This window comes from Pseudopipra pipra, chromosome 6 (genome assembly GCF_036250125.1).
Source record: "Pseudopipra pipra isolate bDixPip1 chromosome 6, bDixPip1.hap1, whole genome shotgun sequence".
Taxonomy (NCBI): Eukaryota; Metazoa; Chordata; class Aves; order Passeriformes; family Pipridae; genus Pseudopipra; species Pseudopipra pipra.
Genome location: NC_087554.1, coordinates 15361746 through 15379593, shown reverse-complemented (window position 1 = coordinate 15379593; position 17848 = coordinate 15361746). Strand labels below are relative to the sequence as shown.

General features: G+C 45.0%; 1 protein-coding gene and 1 long non-coding RNA gene across 5 annotated transcripts in view; one reads left to right on the top strand and one right to left on the bottom strand.

Annotated features, from left to right (window-relative positions):
• Positions 1-17848, top strand: part of LOC135415596 (uncharacterized) — a 33497-nt gene extending 15649 nt beyond the window's left edge. For all 3 annotated transcript variants that reach the window (XR_010431200.1, XR_010431199.1, XR_010431198.1), the window contains exon 3: positions 1-17848. This exon is cut by the window's left edge and continues 11471 nt beyond it. This is a non-coding gene — a long non-coding RNA (uncharacterized LOC135415596).
• The window catches only part of TMEM86A (transmembrane protein 86A), a 30031-nt gene continuing 17375 nt past the window's right edge, over positions 5193-17848 (bottom strand). For both annotated transcript variants that reach the window (XM_064657520.1, XM_064657519.1), the window contains 2 exons: positions 16311-16575; positions 5193-12126 (listed from right to left, as the gene is read on the bottom strand). In XM_064657520.1, the coding sequence (XP_064513590.1) occupies positions 11699-12126; positions 16311-16575 (693 nt within the window). In that variant the 3' untranslated portion in view covers positions 5193-11698. The remainder of the gene's footprint in view (positions 12127-16310; positions 16576-17848) is intronic.

Sequence of the window (17848 nt, the reverse complement as noted above, 5' to 3'; positions counted from 1 at the left end):
ATAACCATAGATTTCATGTCTGAGTATAGTTTACACCCTGCTATTTTACCAGGGCAAGTGCACTTACTGGGACTGGCACTGGGGATCACACTGCTCTGGGCCAGTGTGGCTCTCATCCTTGTCCACAGAGGAAGAGATTGCTCAATCTGTAGGTCCTGGAGCTGAGGCCACAAGGGCCACATTGTAAGAACTTACCTTCGTATCCAAAAAAAACAGCCTCACTCTCTGACTTTGTCTTCCTCTGAGGTCACCGAGATTTGTCTTCAGTTGCTTGAAGGCAGTATCACATCCCTTAAAATGGCATATTTTGGCTAGCAGGCCTCATGAATTCCCTAGACAGTTCAAAGGTAAATATGGCTATTTCTCAGTCCCTAACCAGGCTTGCCCTGCACCTGTGGCATACTTAGCATTTCTAAGCAGTCCACTGATGCACCCTGACAACAGCTTTATGCTTCTTTTGTGAATACTACAGATATCACACTGGGTAAATCTATTCTCTTCCTTTGTAAAATCACAGGATTTTGCTAACATTGTATGACAGCTAGTTAAATTTCCAAGACATAAAATGAAAGAAAAACAGATCCCCTCTCCTTTCCCTGTTTTGTTAAAGCTCCCCCCCAGTGAAGCTTAAATCCAGTTGTAACACAGAGCTTGGTTCCAGCTGGCTCAAATTGATTGTGTGAGCCTGAACACTTCCAGGTGCATGGGGTGAGGTTTTACTAACACTAACCCATGACCCACACATGGCTTCCCCATGTCACCATGCCCAAACTTAGAGCTTGCAGAGTGGTCTTACAGTGTGTGCAGCAGTGCCTGGGAACAGCCGTGTCCTGTGAGTGTCATCAGCCCCTGGCAAGCTCACCCTGCTTAGGGCTGATTAACTATAGAGCCTCTGAGGTTAAACATTTGAGAGCAAGGATTCTTTTATCTGATGTTACTGAAGTATGTTTCCCCTGTTCTCCCTTTTTAGAGAAAGGCCCTAGTGCCTCAGGCCTGTTAGTGTCCTCTGAAAGGGAACAAGAGAGAGGCCGCCAGGCACAGCTTGAAATGAAACTGATACAGCACCAATAATGAGGGACTATATTTGGAAAGATCTTTCGGAGTTATTTTTGCCTGAGATCATTGCTTCTGGACAGCCTGCTGGCAACTGCTGAGCACACACACACCCCCCACCCAGGATTAGGTTCTCTCTGCTAATGTGGAAGTAGCTCACAGGGGGTCAGCAGAGGGAAAGGATGCACATGCTGGGTTTCCTGCTCTGATTTTCAAGCAAACTGATCAGTCTTTGTGCATAGAACACATGCAACACTTCTTCGCTGAAGCCAGACAGTGCTCACCTGAAAGACTGAAATCAATTCTTAACCATTTTTTTAAGAATTCCTGGTGTTACTATGCTTCCCACTTCCCATTCTCCCTGATACACTCCTCCCTGAAGCCACAGTTTCCTTGTTCCTCTAATCAGTGGGAGCCTTCTCAGGCTGCCAGCCAGGATAACGCAAGGAACCCTGGCAGCACCGCTCACCCCTTTCAGGGAGGACAGGCAGGCCTGTGGGGCACGAGAGCAGCTCCCTATCCCCTCAGAGATCTGATTGTTGGGTAGCAAGAACCTGCTGCCTTCCCATACAGAGCTTGTCAACATGAAGACTGTTACAAAAGGAACACACCTCTTCAAAACTATTCAAATCAGCCTGTTTACAGCAGAACTGGCTAAGGAACGAGGCTTGCAAAAGCACTGTATGGGCGAGGTGCTGATTTATAGTCACATACCTTAATGGGAGCCTATGTCTGAGAGCTCCGAGGGCTCCTCCTTACCTTGACCTGGACAATCTCTGGGGAAGGTTTCTGTCCTGGCATCTGTTTGCAGCTGAGTGAAGTGGGAAAGCAGGAGTCAGAATAAGAGACTGTAAAACTGACTTTAGCAGATAAGGCATTTGCATCAAATTGAGCCGAATTGCAGGTTTATTTTAGCTCTCAGGAACTATATTCTTGATGATTTTTAGTTCTGGAAGAGTGGTAGTTACTGCTTAGAGAGGTAATTACTGCCTGGAGTCAGACACTGTAGGCTGGAGGGCATCATGCCTCATGTCAAAGCAAGCCCTCTTTATTAGGCCAGAATCCCCTTCAGAGCAAGACTTGAAAGACTTTCTTTAGGAATTCTTTCAATGATCTTTACCTGATGACAGGTTATTCTAAGAGAAAAGAGTAAGGAGGGATCTTAAGGGCTGAGCAAATCTGCTGATTTGAATAGCACTGTAGGAGTTGCTGGCTTCTATGCTGATTCCATGGAGGTTAAACTTCTGTCTCAGTTCCTCTTATTCTGTTGTGGTGGGTTGACCCTGGCTGGACACCATGTGTGCACCAAAGCCACCCTATCCCTACCCTCCACAGCCAAACAGGAGAGAGAAAATTTAACAAAAGGCTAGCGGGGCAAGATAAGGACAGGGAGATCATAAACTAATTACTGTCACAGGCAAAACACACTCGACTTAGGGAAATTTAATTTATTTAATTTATAATCAAATCAGAGTAGGTTAATGAGAAATAAAAACTAAATCTTATAATACCTTCCTCCCATCCTTCCCTTCTTCCTGGGTTTAACTTTATTCCAGAATTCTTTACCTCCTTCTCCCAGTGGCTCAGATGGACGGGGAATGCAGGCTGTGGTTAGTTCATCACATGTTGGTTTTGCACCTCCTTCCTCTGCTCTAACACGTTCTCACATTTCTCTTCAGCTGCAATTGCTGTTGTAGAGTTTCTTTTTCCCCTTCTTAGGTATGTCAACACAGAGGTGCTGCCACCATTGTTGTTGGGCTCAGCCTTGGCCAGCAGTGGGTCCATCTTGGACCCATTGGCTCTGCTGGGCACAGGGGAAGCTTCTTGCAGCTTCTCACAGAAGCCACCCCTGCAGCCCCCACATGCCCAAAACCCAATACATATGTATTCTTCTGTTTCTCTCCTTTAAGGAAGGACACTTGCATTCTTCCGCTTATTCATGTTTTTCATGTTTTAGCCCCTTTCTTAATATTTGCAAAAACAAATAGGGCATTGCACCACTTCTATGAAACACAGCAGCAGCTTTGCTGCTATTGGAGCTCAGAAGGGGTTTATATAATTTTCCTGAGGCTGGGAGGTGGCAGGTTGCACAGAACACAAAGCCTGTTAGACCCAAAGCAAATTATTCATAATAGTGCTGAACTGAACAAGGGGAAATAGGAGTGAAAATGAGAACTCCCTGAATTTGAACTGTCACTTCCTATTAAAACTGTGACCAGACAACTTTTTCCTTTACACAGTGGAAAGCCTTACAGAGCTTTATAAGATTTAAAATTTTTATAAAGCTTTCAATCCATAACTTTGTGAAACTTGCTCTCAAAACATAGGGTTGGTTGCACTAATTATGGCAATTTTCTTTTCCTTAAGAAAAAGATGGACACAGCAACAGGAAGTTTGCAGAAGTCAAAACACAAGAGCTAATTAGTGGAACTAGCTGTGCCTAGTCCAGCATGCAGAACAGCATTGCTGTGGCTGTGTAGTTTGTCTTCATGTGGCTCAAAACACAGCTGCCCTTGGCTTCTGTAATGGTCAGTTAGACCAGGTGGTGGAGTGTGGTTTCTGCTCAGCAGGGACACTTCCCATATTTCTATCTTCCTTCTCTCTAAATGGTTTTAGACCGCAGGGTGCATGTTAAATGTGATATTTCTAACACCATCTGCTAATGTATTTTAATGGTAATAGAAGGAGCCAAAGATTGCAGTTCTCTCTTCTACATATGTTTGCTTCCATGCTGGTCAGTGACAATCTTGCTTTATAGTTCAAGAGGAGACTTGGCTTCTGTCTCCATGTCCCCAGATAGCCCAGCAGGACCTCCATGATGTTTTTGGCTTCCTTATGTCAGACTGTATACAAACAAAGAGTAAACCATAAATCTGAAGTACGTGAATCCTCACAATACCAAGAAAGTAAACACAACCTTGCAAATGAGGGAGTCACTTTGTGGAAGAGCTGGCCACAGAAGGTCCAGGAACTCCACTGCCAGTGGCCAGGACTAGAATAAATGAACCACTGAACAATTGGCAGACTGACAGGTAGATTAATACAAATATATATATATATACGTTGGTGCTGGTTCTTTTAATTTAGACTGAAATCTTCCAGGAGCCAATTGTGGAATAAAAGCATAGCAGTGGCCAGCCACAGACATACACTTAGTCTGAGAGTATTTTGTCACTTTTGTTCCATCTGGAGCTAGGAAGGAGGTATGAGGAAACAGGATGCTCCTCCCAGTAGGCCTCTAAGTTCTTGAAAGGAATTGTAAAAGATCAAATTAAAGAAAGAGGAAAGACTCACCTGCTTTTTTGCCTGCTGTTGACACCTTTAGGCTGCTTTGAAAATAATTTGGTAGTATTTCTGCCTGGTACTGATTAATTCTTATATCAGGAATCACTCCACTTCAGAAGGGGAGTATTAAGGAGTCTCCATTAAGCCTGCAAGCAGATCCATTTAACTTACTGGGAGCAGTTACACACACTGTGTTTCTGTGCTATAAATCCTTGAAACCTGTTCTACTGGTGACAGATGGCCTAGTTCAGGATTAATGATACAAAATATCTGTGCCACTGCATCAAACAGCTGAAGAATCTGGCATCAGATCCCCAAACAGAATAAAATGTGCAGACTACCCTACTTTCTTCCTCCTGGAAATTTTTCTGGGGCAGGGCAGGGAGAGAGATTTGGCCATTTGTCTGAGACGTCTTGGCAGAAAAGAGCCTTCCCAGAGCAATCCTGTGCAGCAAGATGCTCTCTCCCTGGAATTGTGGACAAATGGCCATTGTATGTGGGACTGGCTGGAGCAGCAAGGGGCAGGATTGCCTCAGGGCTTTGCATCCCAAGGCACACAGGACTCATAACATGAGCCAGGTGCCATCATCGTGGTGGTGCCTGGTTGGTTTGCGTTGGATGTGCTCTGTGGGGTGCATGTTGCTGTGTTTCAGGGTTCCCCAGACAGCAATATGCAGCTGACTGTGACAGGGTTTCAGTGGGATGCTGAGTAGATCCAGCATAACATATGCTGATGGGTATAACAGTGGCACAAAACTGCCCACCACAGAGGTTCTTTTGGCCTCATACTCTGTGCTGAAACAGTTACAGGAACAGAAAATAAGCAAGGAGACATTGTATCTGCACAGTAAAAATACCCAGTAAATTAATAATTTTAATTGCTGTTACACACAGAAGAAATGAGAAAAAATACATTCCAAACAAAGAATTAAAACAGTAAAATCGGCATAAAAATGTGTTAAGAAAAGATCCCAGATCAAGTGGCTGTACTGTATGTGGTGACCTTTACAATCACAGTAAAGAAAGTAAGTACTAAAGACTTTCAGACATGGCAAATGCTTGACTCCCCAAAGGAGAGCAGCTGCTTCAGTCACATCTTTCAGTGCACTCTGCCTGGAGTGCGTGGGAGAGGGGCTGGAGCAAGAGGCTTGAATGGGTCCAAGACATGGAGATTAGTGTTCAGGACAGACCAGCCACTCTGCATTCTCAGCCAGGCAGAACTCCCACTTACCCAATGGCATTTGCTTTTTCCTTCCTTGTTTTTCGTGGGTTTGTTTTTGGTTTTGTTTTTTTGTTCTTGTTATTGGTTTTGTTGTTTTTTGCTAGTTTTTGAGTTTTATTTAACAAAGGGTCAAGTTCTGCTGGCCTGACCGTGCCAGCACCGTAGATGTGGAGCAAGCCTCCCCAGGTGAATTAGGAGCAAGGCTTGGTCCAGCAGGAGCCAGCACCAGCAAGGTCTAGATAAGTATGTTGGTAGTGAATCAGAACCGTCGCCCAACAGGCTAGGTTTGGTTTCTTGTTTTTCTTCTGTCAGGAAATATTGTCTTTTATTTCCTGATGCTCCGTATTTTGACCGACCCACATTGCCCCAGTCGTGCTCCCGCTGCAGTCTTGGTGGCTCAACTCCTCCACCCATCTGGCCCTGTGCTTCAGCCTCACTGTTGAGCCATCACACAATTCCAGTAGCTCATCCTACAGCAGCACAGTGTCACCACAGAAACAATACAAACCACAGAAGTTTTGGCATTCCTGCCAACTGGCCACCTTTTTTTCATTTGTAGTCTATCTAGAGTTGTATATTTTTATTCTTTACAATAAGAGCAAAAATAAAATAACATTAAGAAAATTTTCTCCAAACTAAGAAAACTAAAACCCACCACATATTTTAAAGAAACCATAAAAATTTGCATTGTGTTTGCTTCTGAGTTCATATTAAGATAAGATTTAACTGCAGCTGCTTCAAAATTATGGTCCATTTCACATGTACACAGCTCATGTTCCTTGGTGTGTAATTCCTGGCCTTCATTTGTGTTTGTACAGCAGTTAGTGCTACTAGAACTAAGTAGTTTCTAGTTGTGGTCCAGATTTCAAATCAGTGAACAGTGGCATTTTTTATCCTAGCTGAGAACATGGTGATGGTTCAGAGCCATATTTCTAGATCAATTTTTTTTCCAGGCTGTAGGACTAGTGGTACAAGCACCTCCTTTGCTACAGAACCTGCTATTTCTTTGATACAGGTGAAAAGAAAGTAATTCAAGAAGGATGTGCCGAGCTTATTGATTCCATCAAGGCCTTCTCTCTCTGATGATTTTAAAGCCAGTAAAACCTACAATCATAGAAATTAAACACCCCTTTGCAGTTTGTCCCATGAAACCTAGCTGACCTTCTGCAGAGTGAAGGTTGGACAGGACGACTTCATTTTCTGTTCCAGTCTTTTCAACAGCCATAGCAGACTGTGAGCACACTGTGTTTTGGCTGGATTAGATTTATTCTAGTTAACAATCAGGAATAAGACCAGACTGTGAGATTTGGATACAGGGTTCACATCTAAGAATTTGGTTGAGGCTTTTAGAAGAACTAAAAAGCATTTGCAAAACTGAAATTAGAGTTCAGATTTTTAAGGTAAACCTTCCTCAGGGTTCAAGTGCAGCTGAGCCCATCCTGTTAACCAGTGTGAATAAATCTTTTGCATTTGCATCTGATGCAAGTTGAAAAGGTAGTCACAATTCCATGCTTTAAGAGAAGTCCTGAAGATCCCTAAAAGCATTTTTAACACTAAAGTTGGATAATACTTGGGACTTATATAGCACTTTACATCTTCAAAGTGCTGTATGAGTATTAATCCTCACAGCATCCTTGTGAGGTAGGTAAGTGCTAATAACCCTATTTTAGAAATGGGGTGAGGGCCTGGTCCCCTGCTGCAGTAACTTGGCATAGCACTGGCCCTCATATGCTTTTGCCTTTTTACACCAGATGAGGACTTGACCACAGAAAATGTGACTTACCCAAGGCCACAAAAGGAGCGAGCATGGATAAAAGGTAGGAGAATTACCCATGAGGACTTCTGTCAAGAGAAGTCAGCAACTTCCCATCTTCTTCCAAGAACACAGTTATGATACCTCTGCCTAAAAGAGCGCCTGTCTGTATCCAGAAACCAAAAAAAGGAAACAGGCACCTGCCACTGAGCTTTACAGTTGCTGTTTGCTTTGATCTGCTTCTTCCAGAACAGCTCCCAGAATTACCATGATAGCAAGCTGAAAACGTACAGGTGTTGGTGTCAAACTATGGGACTGGAAAACCTTGAAGAGCCTCTAAAAATTCTGCAGAGTTAGTCCTGGGAATTTTATATACTCATGTAAAAATATATAAATTACCTACACTGATTACAACAGGAAACTTTCAGCAATCTACATAAAAGACATGTTAAAGTAATTGTTAAACCAATCAGTCTTACAGTTGCCTCAATATGGAGGAGTAATAACCCAGGTATTCAGTATGAATACCATTTCCTTGGTACAGTAGGAGTAAAGCTATTAAAATCCTCTGGCTTTGTTCTTCCTGGCCTGCAATTTCTACGTGAGCATCACCCTGCTGACATCAGTGTGCCTGGCACAGCCCAGAAGCATCACTAGCATTTAAAAACCAGTTGCAATTACCACTGCGTCTTTGACTTCTACACCAGGAGTTCCATGCAAGGATCTGTCTATAGAAAGAGGCTGAAATAAACCTGTCAGGTCTTTTATATGGCCAAATAAGGAGCAAAAGGATCTCCAAGAGGGTGGTAACTACAGAAAGGAAAGTGAGTGCAAGCAATTGGATCACATGTGTAACCTGAAGTGACCATAGACAGGAATTGCAGGAGTATTTGGATACAGCAGTGTGAAAAGAAAGCCTCTGTATTTAGCAAGGAAAGGAGCTGCTACTGCTGGGGCCAGGCACACCACACCACTTGGGATGCTTCACTGCCTGGGCCAAAGACCGGGTGCTTCTCAAAGAATGTACCCCTTACAAGGACAAGAATGGATCACACCTCACAGTTTTACATTTCGAAGAGACAACAGGAAGGTGCACAAAGGCAGTGCCACAGACAGTCACATCATTCCCATTTTGTTTGCTCCATTTCAAAGTGGAAACAGACCTCACTGGGGTTGAGGAAACAGTTTTAATACTAAGAATAGGTATTTAACAGACTGCCAAGCAACTGCTTAAAGTTTCTCAGGCTTTAGGAATCTCAAAATTGTGTCAAATCACCATCCACAGCAGCTGGTCCCTTCCCAGCAGAAAAAAGCCTCCAGGAAAATGGTCTCATTCAAGTAATATGGATTAGAAGGAGGAATGCAGAGCAGGAGAGAGATTTTGAAGATTGAGAGCCTTTGCTGACAAACCTCCGAGCCAGCCAGGACTCTCCTTCTTTGTATGCTGAGGGCTCTGCCTCGTGTTCCTGGGAAGGCTGAAGCTGTTGCAGCACTGGGACAGAGCCAGTGTGACTGGCCAGAATGTGTCCCAGCCAGGTCACTCCAGGTGAGGGGACAGCAAGGGAACAACAGCCCACTTGGGCTGCACACGTTTCTGCCGTCCCACCTAGAGATCTCTGCCACCAGAAACTGCACCTCTGGCAGCCAGTGGAGAGGAGAGGCCTCCTAATAACACTTAAAGACTCTTTTCTGCAAGTATCCAGTGGCTGATGGTTGAGTAGAACAGTAAAGCAAGATGAAAAAGCACAGAGAAAAGCAATTCAGCTGTCTTCAGGAAGGTGAGGACTACTCATTTCTAGAGAGGAAGAAAGAGAGAATCAAAACTGAGACTTTTAAACATAGCTTATTTTATCACACACACATTTCCCTCCAAACAAAGGGAAGCTCAGGATGCAGGGGGCTCCTCTGAAGAACTGCCAGCTAAGGACTGAGTGTGCCAGACCAATGTGCTGTTTGCTCGTATGCTGGGAGGATGGTGGGGTTCACCCCAAATGCTTAGATTTCCTCTTAGCTGGGTCAGTCTGTTGCAGGAAGAGATTTGCAAACAGCCAAGTGGAGTAACAGCAGCTGACATCTGCAGAGAGCTACACTGCAGGGTTCAATCTGTGGCCAGGAGACAAGCAATGCTGATGAATGAAGGTGCTTATGGCTCTAAATTCCCTTAGCTGTTTACTCCAGGCAGGCCCCAGTGCATCAGTGAATGAATACTGACAGTATTACACAACAGCATTAAAGGGAAGGGATTACACGGGGCTGTGCTACCTACCATGCTTTCCCTCTCAATAATGCAGCTGACCTTTCTGATCTCTGTCTGAAAAGCAGCAGATGCCTCCATGGGGTCAAGATAGTTAACCTAGATTTTTGTAATACTGGCTGCATTTGCACTGATGCAGAAGTCAGAAGGAGGCAATGCCTATTCCCCACCCAGACACACCATGCGAGGCCGGCGAGGAGCAGGAGACCCACTCAGCACCTCTCAGCACCAAGGGGAAAGCCAGCAGGGCTGGTAGGGGTTCCTCAGCGGCCCCTGAACTCGCCAGACTCCTCGCAAAGACGAATCCCTCTTCTGCAGACTGGGCTAGGGACTCAGTGCCAGGCTTTTGCCTGGAATAGTCCGAGCATGCTAGGTATGGAGACCGTGATGATTTTTCATCCCACAAGGCTGGTCTGGAGGGCTGCCCCTCTTGCTCCCTCTGCCCGTGTGGGCATGTGCAAAGGGCTGTTGAGGATTCAACGGATTCAAGTTGTGCAGTCTGTTCTGGTTGTCCCTGTTTGGCTGCAGTTTGAAGAGGGGCAGGAACGCTCAGCAAGCTTCCTCTGCACACCTGAGTGCACTTGTGTCTTAAAACAAGCCAGTGGGGAAGCACCTCAGCCCAAGGGAGTGGCCTGAGGATGGACAGAAGGAAGAAGCACATTCAAGATAGTAATATAGTTTCATATAGAAACAGAGCTTGCTGATACGTATCCTAAATAAGAGGGAAAAATATACATATGATCACAAATGAACTTGGACTAAAAATCAAGGCAACCTTGTCCTACATCTTTTTAAGAAAGTCTGAAGTCAGAAATAATCTTGCTTAAACAGATGGGCAGACAAACCATCCAAAGAATTTGGATCAGAATTAAATAGGCTTTTCCAGCCCCATCTGTGCATTCTCACTGTGTCCCTGTGAGTTCAAGACGGAAGCACCAGGCATTTTGAACACACAGGACAGTGCATTTCAGGAAGCTCTCCTGAAAAGGGGCTTTCTAAAAAAAAAAGAAGTGGTGCAAAGATGATTGTTTACCACCAGCTGGCAAAGCCCAATAACAATCTACATCCAAAATCAAGGCCTTGACCACAAGAAATGCTCAGATGAAGATTCAAATACTGCAGGCAGCAGTACTATAAAGCTTAATGGGTATATGGAATATTACTTGTTAGGACACTGGGGAAGAAAGGCATAAAGGTTGGATTCCTGTCTTCTGTACTAAGGCCAACTAGGGTATACACTAGTAAGACACAAGATCAAAGTTCTGCTGTAAAAATCGAAGTTCCTCGTGTGCCCATTACATCCCAGCCGTCACTGCTGGCTACAGGCACTGTATAACTGCACACACAAGGTGAGGGGGAACATGTTGGCCTGGCTACCGAGATGTCCCTGAAATCCCACCAAACTTCTTGTTCTGCCACATATGGCAATGCTGGCTTACACCTGCAGATCTGCCCTGAGGCAGTGATCACCATGACCAAAGCACACAGCACTGCATGTCAGCACACCTCTTGCTCTGTGCTCTCACCCTGGGGTTCTGCTGTCATGCTGGTTCTGCTGGGTGCTGGCCCACATGCTGCCCTTGACTCTAAAGCTCAGTTCCTATCTGGAACTATGCTGTTTTTACTCTCCCTCCAAGTTTTCTTTTCAGCAGAGGCAATAGCTCCAGTTTGCATACTGAGTTTGTAATGCACAGAAGACAAACATCAGTTAAATTAATTTTTACCTATGACTTCAGCAGAGATCTGTGCCTGTCTGCCTTCAGTTGAGAGCAAGCCTTTTAACACAGTGCATGGCTAAACCTCCTTTCCATCAGCTCTCCACTTCCCAGACATTTAGCATCAGTTTCAAGACTAACGAATAAAATGCAGTAGTACAGCACTTCCAAGAAGGAAAAGTTGAATGAGTAACTACTGCAGGGACAGTCTAAGCTTTCTGATGTGGACCCCACACTGAAGTAAGCTTTATTCAGAGAAAGCCATTGAAAAAAAAATAATTCCCAAAGGTAATGCTTCAAAGAAGCAAAATCAACATCACCAGTGTGCCTAGAGAAATGGAGATCTCTCTCAGGGGTGAATGCAGCTACAGCACCTGAGATATAACCCACGTGTTCACAGACTATTGGCACTCCACCTAGCTCCTCTTTCTGAAGTCCTCTTCATCTCTGGTCTCTACAGCTGACAGTGCAATAAGCATTTGGGCTGCATAGTAAGTAGCCATGATGATGAAGCGCGAGTAGGGCACGGGGAAGCAGAACTTGTTAAGTGCGATGGTTAGATCGGACACCATGAACAGCATCGCGCCGATGCAGGCAGAGAGCTTGGTCCATGTCCAGAGGTCGTTGCACAGCTGCATGCCGGCCACCGCCCGCCAGCCCATGAAGGCAATCAAGGCGATGTAGACAGCGACCAGGTAGGTGAACGGGCCTGAGAGGTAGGAGTACAGGAAGGCATAACAGGAACCGGAAACCAGGCCCATCAACAAGCCGGCTTTGAGGTCCAAAGGCTTCATGCCAAAGGCTGAAGAGTACAGGATGTGTGTGATGGCAAACATCAGCAGACCTGGAAAGAGGCATTGACACAGATCATCAGTGACTGGCGGTCAAGAGCTGAAGGAAACGTGGTTATATTGGTATATAAATATACCACAACAAGCACAGGCTTAGAGTTTCTTGCAATGTTATAACCCTTAACACTATCAGTGAAAACCATACTGACCACTTAAGCTATTTAAATAAAAAAATAGGTGCATGGGAGATCAGCCTTAACACCAAGCCCCTGGCCTAAGAAAAAGCCCCAGCACATCTACGGCTGCAGCCAAGTACAGCTCTGCTGTGACAAAAGCCTTTCTGCTGGGAGGCCAGGTGAACTAAGCTTCGGCAGAAGGAACTGAGCTTGTTTTTCAGGTGTTCCTCTTCCCCTGCTTTGGGCAGAAGGGTGGGAGCAAGGCAGACCAAAGATCACCCCCTCCAACTATCCAAAGTGTTTTGCTCACAGCTCACATGTGGAACAGGAAGGCTGGAATCAGAGCAGTGTAGGAGCAAAACATGACAAAAGATACCAATCCCTCTGAACCCAGATACAAAGCCTGACCGTATTTAGCCACAAACCCAAAGGCACTCAGGGACTAAATCTGGCTTCTACTCCATCTCTGCCCATAGCTGGGAGAAGCCTAAGCTGGAAAGAAGCAGCTGGCATATTTCAGAGACTGCACCGATGTGATCTGCCAACAATTTTATGGCTATTTTCAAGATTCAGATGAACCTTAGAGGGAATCAATCAGTGAAAATAAAATGCCGGCTTCCCTTTGAAGTGCAACAGTCCTGAGAAACGCCAGATGTGGGTGTTGGAAGGTACTGCCTACATGTTGTTATTCACTTGCCACTAATCCATTTGACAACAATATGTCCCAATGTGTTGGCACAGCTGCTGACTCCTAGCTGTCATGACAATTGTAGATAATGGGCTCCAAACTGAGTCCAGCTCCTTGGATCCTCTGGTTCCCAGGCCCACACATGATGCAGCTGCAGGCTGTCCCACTTTATCCTGGCAGGGTTATTAGTGGAGCTGGAAGTTTTTATGCAGCTCTAAAGCATGAAATAGAGAAAAGGATCTGGGAAGCTTGAGTCCTCCAGCAGGACACTGATTCACATTTAATGTGTGATGCCATGGTGTAAAGGGCAGTCACTAAAACCTGCTGCTGGCAGACATTGCTTCATCCTAATACTCTTGTGTTGAGGCAGTGCAAAGAAGGGGAAGTGTCTCCTTGCCTTTGGAGAGAACCAGATTGGACATTCACTGAAAGCTCAGCCATGGTGGGATGAGAAGGGAACCCACAGGAGGGAGGGGTTGGTGGGGATCTGATCTGCAGGATGAGGCTAGAGAACATGGACAGTGTGAAGGGGAAGGAAGAGAAGCACAAAGGAGGGCAACCAGAAGCTGATGTTTCACAGAGCTATTGCACATCATGGGAACAGCACTGAGGAAACTGAGAAGGGATTTAGGACATGAGCTGTTTGTAGTGTTATAGTGCAGGAAAGGTTAGAGCCCGGGGAGATGGTAAGGAGAAGAAGGATACATCCTCCTAGGAGTGATGAGTGTTTTTTCCTTCAGTGGCATTATATGGAGTATTCTGGGACAGGGAACTGAAGAATGTGTTGTCGTTCATGCAGGCATCTGGCAGCAAGGAGGAGAAGGAGGAGAGGACAGGATACAGCAGCAAAACAGAGGCCTGGAAAGGCAGTAGGAGTTTTGTGATATGTGGTAAGGCTGGTCACAAACAAGGCAGTCAGGTCCTGGGTTTACTCATTCAACACCCACAAATCAAGCCAGGAACTGAGGAAACCTGTGACAGCTGCACAGGGAGGGGGTGCATTTCTCTCGTATTTCTCAGCCTTTAGCTTGGTCCTCCCACATCAGGCAGATCAGCCCTTCTCTCTGTCTGCTTCCTTGCCTCAGATTTCCTCAGGCTGGCAAAAAGGCTTTTTTGCTAGTCCCTGTCTTCTTCACCAAATGCATAAATTGTTTCTAAGTACCTGCCATCTGAGGAGGTGGATATTAACGCTGTAAAGTATTTTCTACATGCACTAAGACACTAGTCAGAAAATAGCGTATTAGTGGACTGAAGCAGCAAAAATGAAAAAAGTCAAGTGTGCCAGGAGTAGGTTCCCAGGCCCTCACTTCCCTATAAAGTAATGAACAAATGTCCTTTTATAAACTCGATGTCTCAAAAGCTATTCAAATCAGCCCAGTTTCCAACCCTTTTCAGTTCAAAAGCTAGAGAAATTGAACAGAAAGTACATTTTTATCCAGTATTTCCTCTTACTCTCCTGAAACTTCAAATTCCCACAACTGATGATGTCAAAAGGTTAAATATTGTCAGTTGTTGGCAAGAACAACCTGGTGAGTTTCAAACAGGAGAAAATAAATTTTGCAAGCAAGGTGAAGGATGAAATGGATCAGTGTAAGCTTTATCTGCTTACAGCTGAAATGCAAATATTAACACTTCATTTCAGAAGATAGTAGCTCAGTGGGCTGAGATTTTCAAAATCCTCCAGTAGAGCTTTGTCTCCTCCTTAAGAAGAAAAACGTGTCTAAAGCCACAAAGCAAAACTTATCAGTTGTGAGACTAGGGTTGATAATCCAACTAATTTGCAGATTTAAACAATCAACCAGATGATGAATTGCTGTGACTGGTTAACCCTTCCTCTAGCACTGTATTGGAGAGGGAACTTGGAGATATACCGTCTATGCGGAATGGAGAAGCATGGAACAGTCCATACACAAAAATGGTCATGGGGAGAATTGGGCCTCAAATGTTTTCCAAGCCACAGCTCGAGAAGCAACTCCAGGAGGTAAAACAGACACACAGCCATTCGGGCTGAGGCAACCTGCTCTGAGCCTGAGGCAACCTGCTCCTAACTCCTGTTAGGAGGAGGCCCATCAGTGGGAATGTCAACACTCAGCACAGAGGGGATGGCACCCCAAGAGAAAGCTGAAGCTCCTCAGCAATGTGCCCAAGGTTCAGCCAGAGAGATCCAATCCTCAGGGCCTAATCTAAACCCTACCAAAATCAGTAAAAATTTTTACATGAACTTTTAATGAGATTGAGATAAGCCCTTGGAAAGCAGGATTAAAACCAGATTCAGAGCATTTGGCCTTTCAGATCTGGCACTGCATGCTCTTTCTTCCCATAAAGAAAGAGCTTCTGGGAATCCCAGAATAAAACTAAACACTAACCTCATGAGAGAGGCAAAAAATAAGCCTTTGACTTTCAGAGCTGACAACAGCACAAGTCAGAAAAGTTGCCTCATCTCATCACATTTTCCAGTGGGACAGTCACAGCAGCCAGTTAATGGTGGACGTTATGTGAGATCCTCGTGCTGGTTAAATAAACTTCAGAAAGCCCACCAGTCAGTTTAGCAAAGGACTCAACTGCTGCTTATTTCTTTTGACAGTCCAAGGCCACGGAGAGTGTTGCTGCAGGCAGGTTCAATGTGGCTTTAAATGATTAATCTAAATCATTATGTTCCAGTCTGCGAACTAGCAAAATAAACCAAGCTCATTTTGCTCTGAGAGATGTGGATCTTTCTGTAGAGAAGACAGACCACTGTGGTAAGGTTTGTCCTTGACTGACCATCATTTACATGTCTTGCAAAACAGATATATCTTGTACAACAGGCTGCATGATTCACACTGATGAACCTGCAAGTAGGACAAGATTTCTGATGCTTTCATTTCTAGCATCCACTTAAAAACCTCCCCCAGGCTATGGGCTTGTCTATCAAAACATAAAGCTCCCCTCCACTTGCTCTTCACTGAGGACTTTTGCACAATATGTCCTATCCCTGATCCTTGTAACAAAGGGCTAACAGATCTCCCTGCAGAGAGATAGGAGGTAGATACTTCCCATAGCTTCATGGGAGCTCAGGAGTACCATAAGCATTTCTTTCTCTTCCCCAGGGATTCTGGCATGCCACCTTCTCAGCTCCAGCCAGCCGAGGTGCTGTGACACATGCCAGGAAATCAAACCTGACCCAGTTACCTCTCTAGTCTCAAGAGAAAGACTCATCCGTGGTGTGACTCTTCTAACCATGATGGATTTTAGTCAAGGAATAAGGGCTTCCCAGTGCACGGGGCTTAAGCTGTACGTGAATAAACAAAACATGTGCCCCAGCAACCCATTACTAAATAAAGAGGATAATAGCTGGACTGTGGCATCCCTTTAGGACTGACAACATACTCACCATGAATGAAGTAGCCCTGCTCCTGCCAGATGAGAAAGGCATCTCCCACTGCCGAGAATATGAGTCCCGCTAGGATGCGGCTGGCACTCCGGTGTGACACTAAGAAGTTAATTCCATGGGCCAGAAGGAAAACCCACAGGCAAAAGATGGGCAGACATTTAATGAGAGCACTGAACCAGGAGGGGCTGGAAGTTGGCAGCCAGAGGACAAAATAGACACAAGTGGCTTTAAAGAAGGGCACCAGTTTGGGACCTTCGCTCTTCACCTAAAGAAAACAAACATTAAAAAAGATAAATTAATAGGATCATCAGAAGCATCAGTGGAATAAACTTCATAACAGAACTGTCTCCTTCCTTTTGAAAGCTAATCTTTCATGTATACTGTCAGCTAGCAGCGTTTTTACCCTGAGAACTGCTGATTGAACTTGACCACAATTCTCAGCCTAGACCTTTGTGATCATCTCTGCTGAACACTTCTCGGCTGTCAGGATGGGGTTTGGGTGGTGGACTTGGAGGAAGTTTTAGATACCTTTTCTCTTTATTTGGTTCTACTGAAAACATTCAGGCCATCAGTCAAACTCCTCTGGTGCTCCTTGACACCTACCTTGTGTTTAGACTAATCCCTTTTATACACCTTTCCAGAGCTGTGAAAATACTCCACCCCCAGATATATCCCAGCAGCAAACAAACCAGAAAAAGTGCAAATCCTCCCTTCCATTTTCACAAATCCTCACGCTTAGCCAGTAGCAGATCACCCTGAGGATACAACCTCTCTTCTAAGGCATTCTTTCTCCTGCCCTGTAGCCTTATGCCTGGAGCTTGCTGTTGGCACCACCACATGACTTCAAAACCCGTCACATCAACCTCACAGGTGAGGATGTCATTTCCTCAGCTGACTAATACCAACATTAACCACGTGTTGCTTTGTTCTAGCATTACAGTAATAATACAGAACCCATACTGCAGGAAATGTTTTGACTCAGGGCTCTGTTGTGTAAATACACAAAAATGTAGCATGAGCACTTAGCTACCCATAACAAAGCCACAGCAGGGGCAGGGCACAGAGCTACAGACTCCACAAGCTGGGTCTGCTCTTGATATACATTTAGCTGAGAACACTCTGTACAATGATAACATATGTATTGTGATCACCTGCCCTCCTGTTATAATTCTGCATTTCAGTGCAGGTGGGGAAAACTTCACATGAGAAACAAAGCTATGATTTTATTTTCTCCTGAAGAGCAGCTGAGGGCCAAAATAAGGATCAAAGGAAAGGGACTGCCTCCTGTGCCTGACTGAGCTATGTCCTGGGGTCTAACAGGAGGCCTGTTTCCTCCTGCACCTAAGGCAGTGCAACATCCAGAGCTCCTCTGCAAGCAGAGGTTTACTCTCAACCTTCCCATTTCTTTGGTCAAGCAAGACTTAGTTGCTTAGTATCACAACTTCCCTCTACTCATGGCCAAAGCACACAGAGGACTCATGCACTGGAGGAGGACATGGGAAAATTTAGAGGCATCAAAGTTGATTTCACTCTGCAGA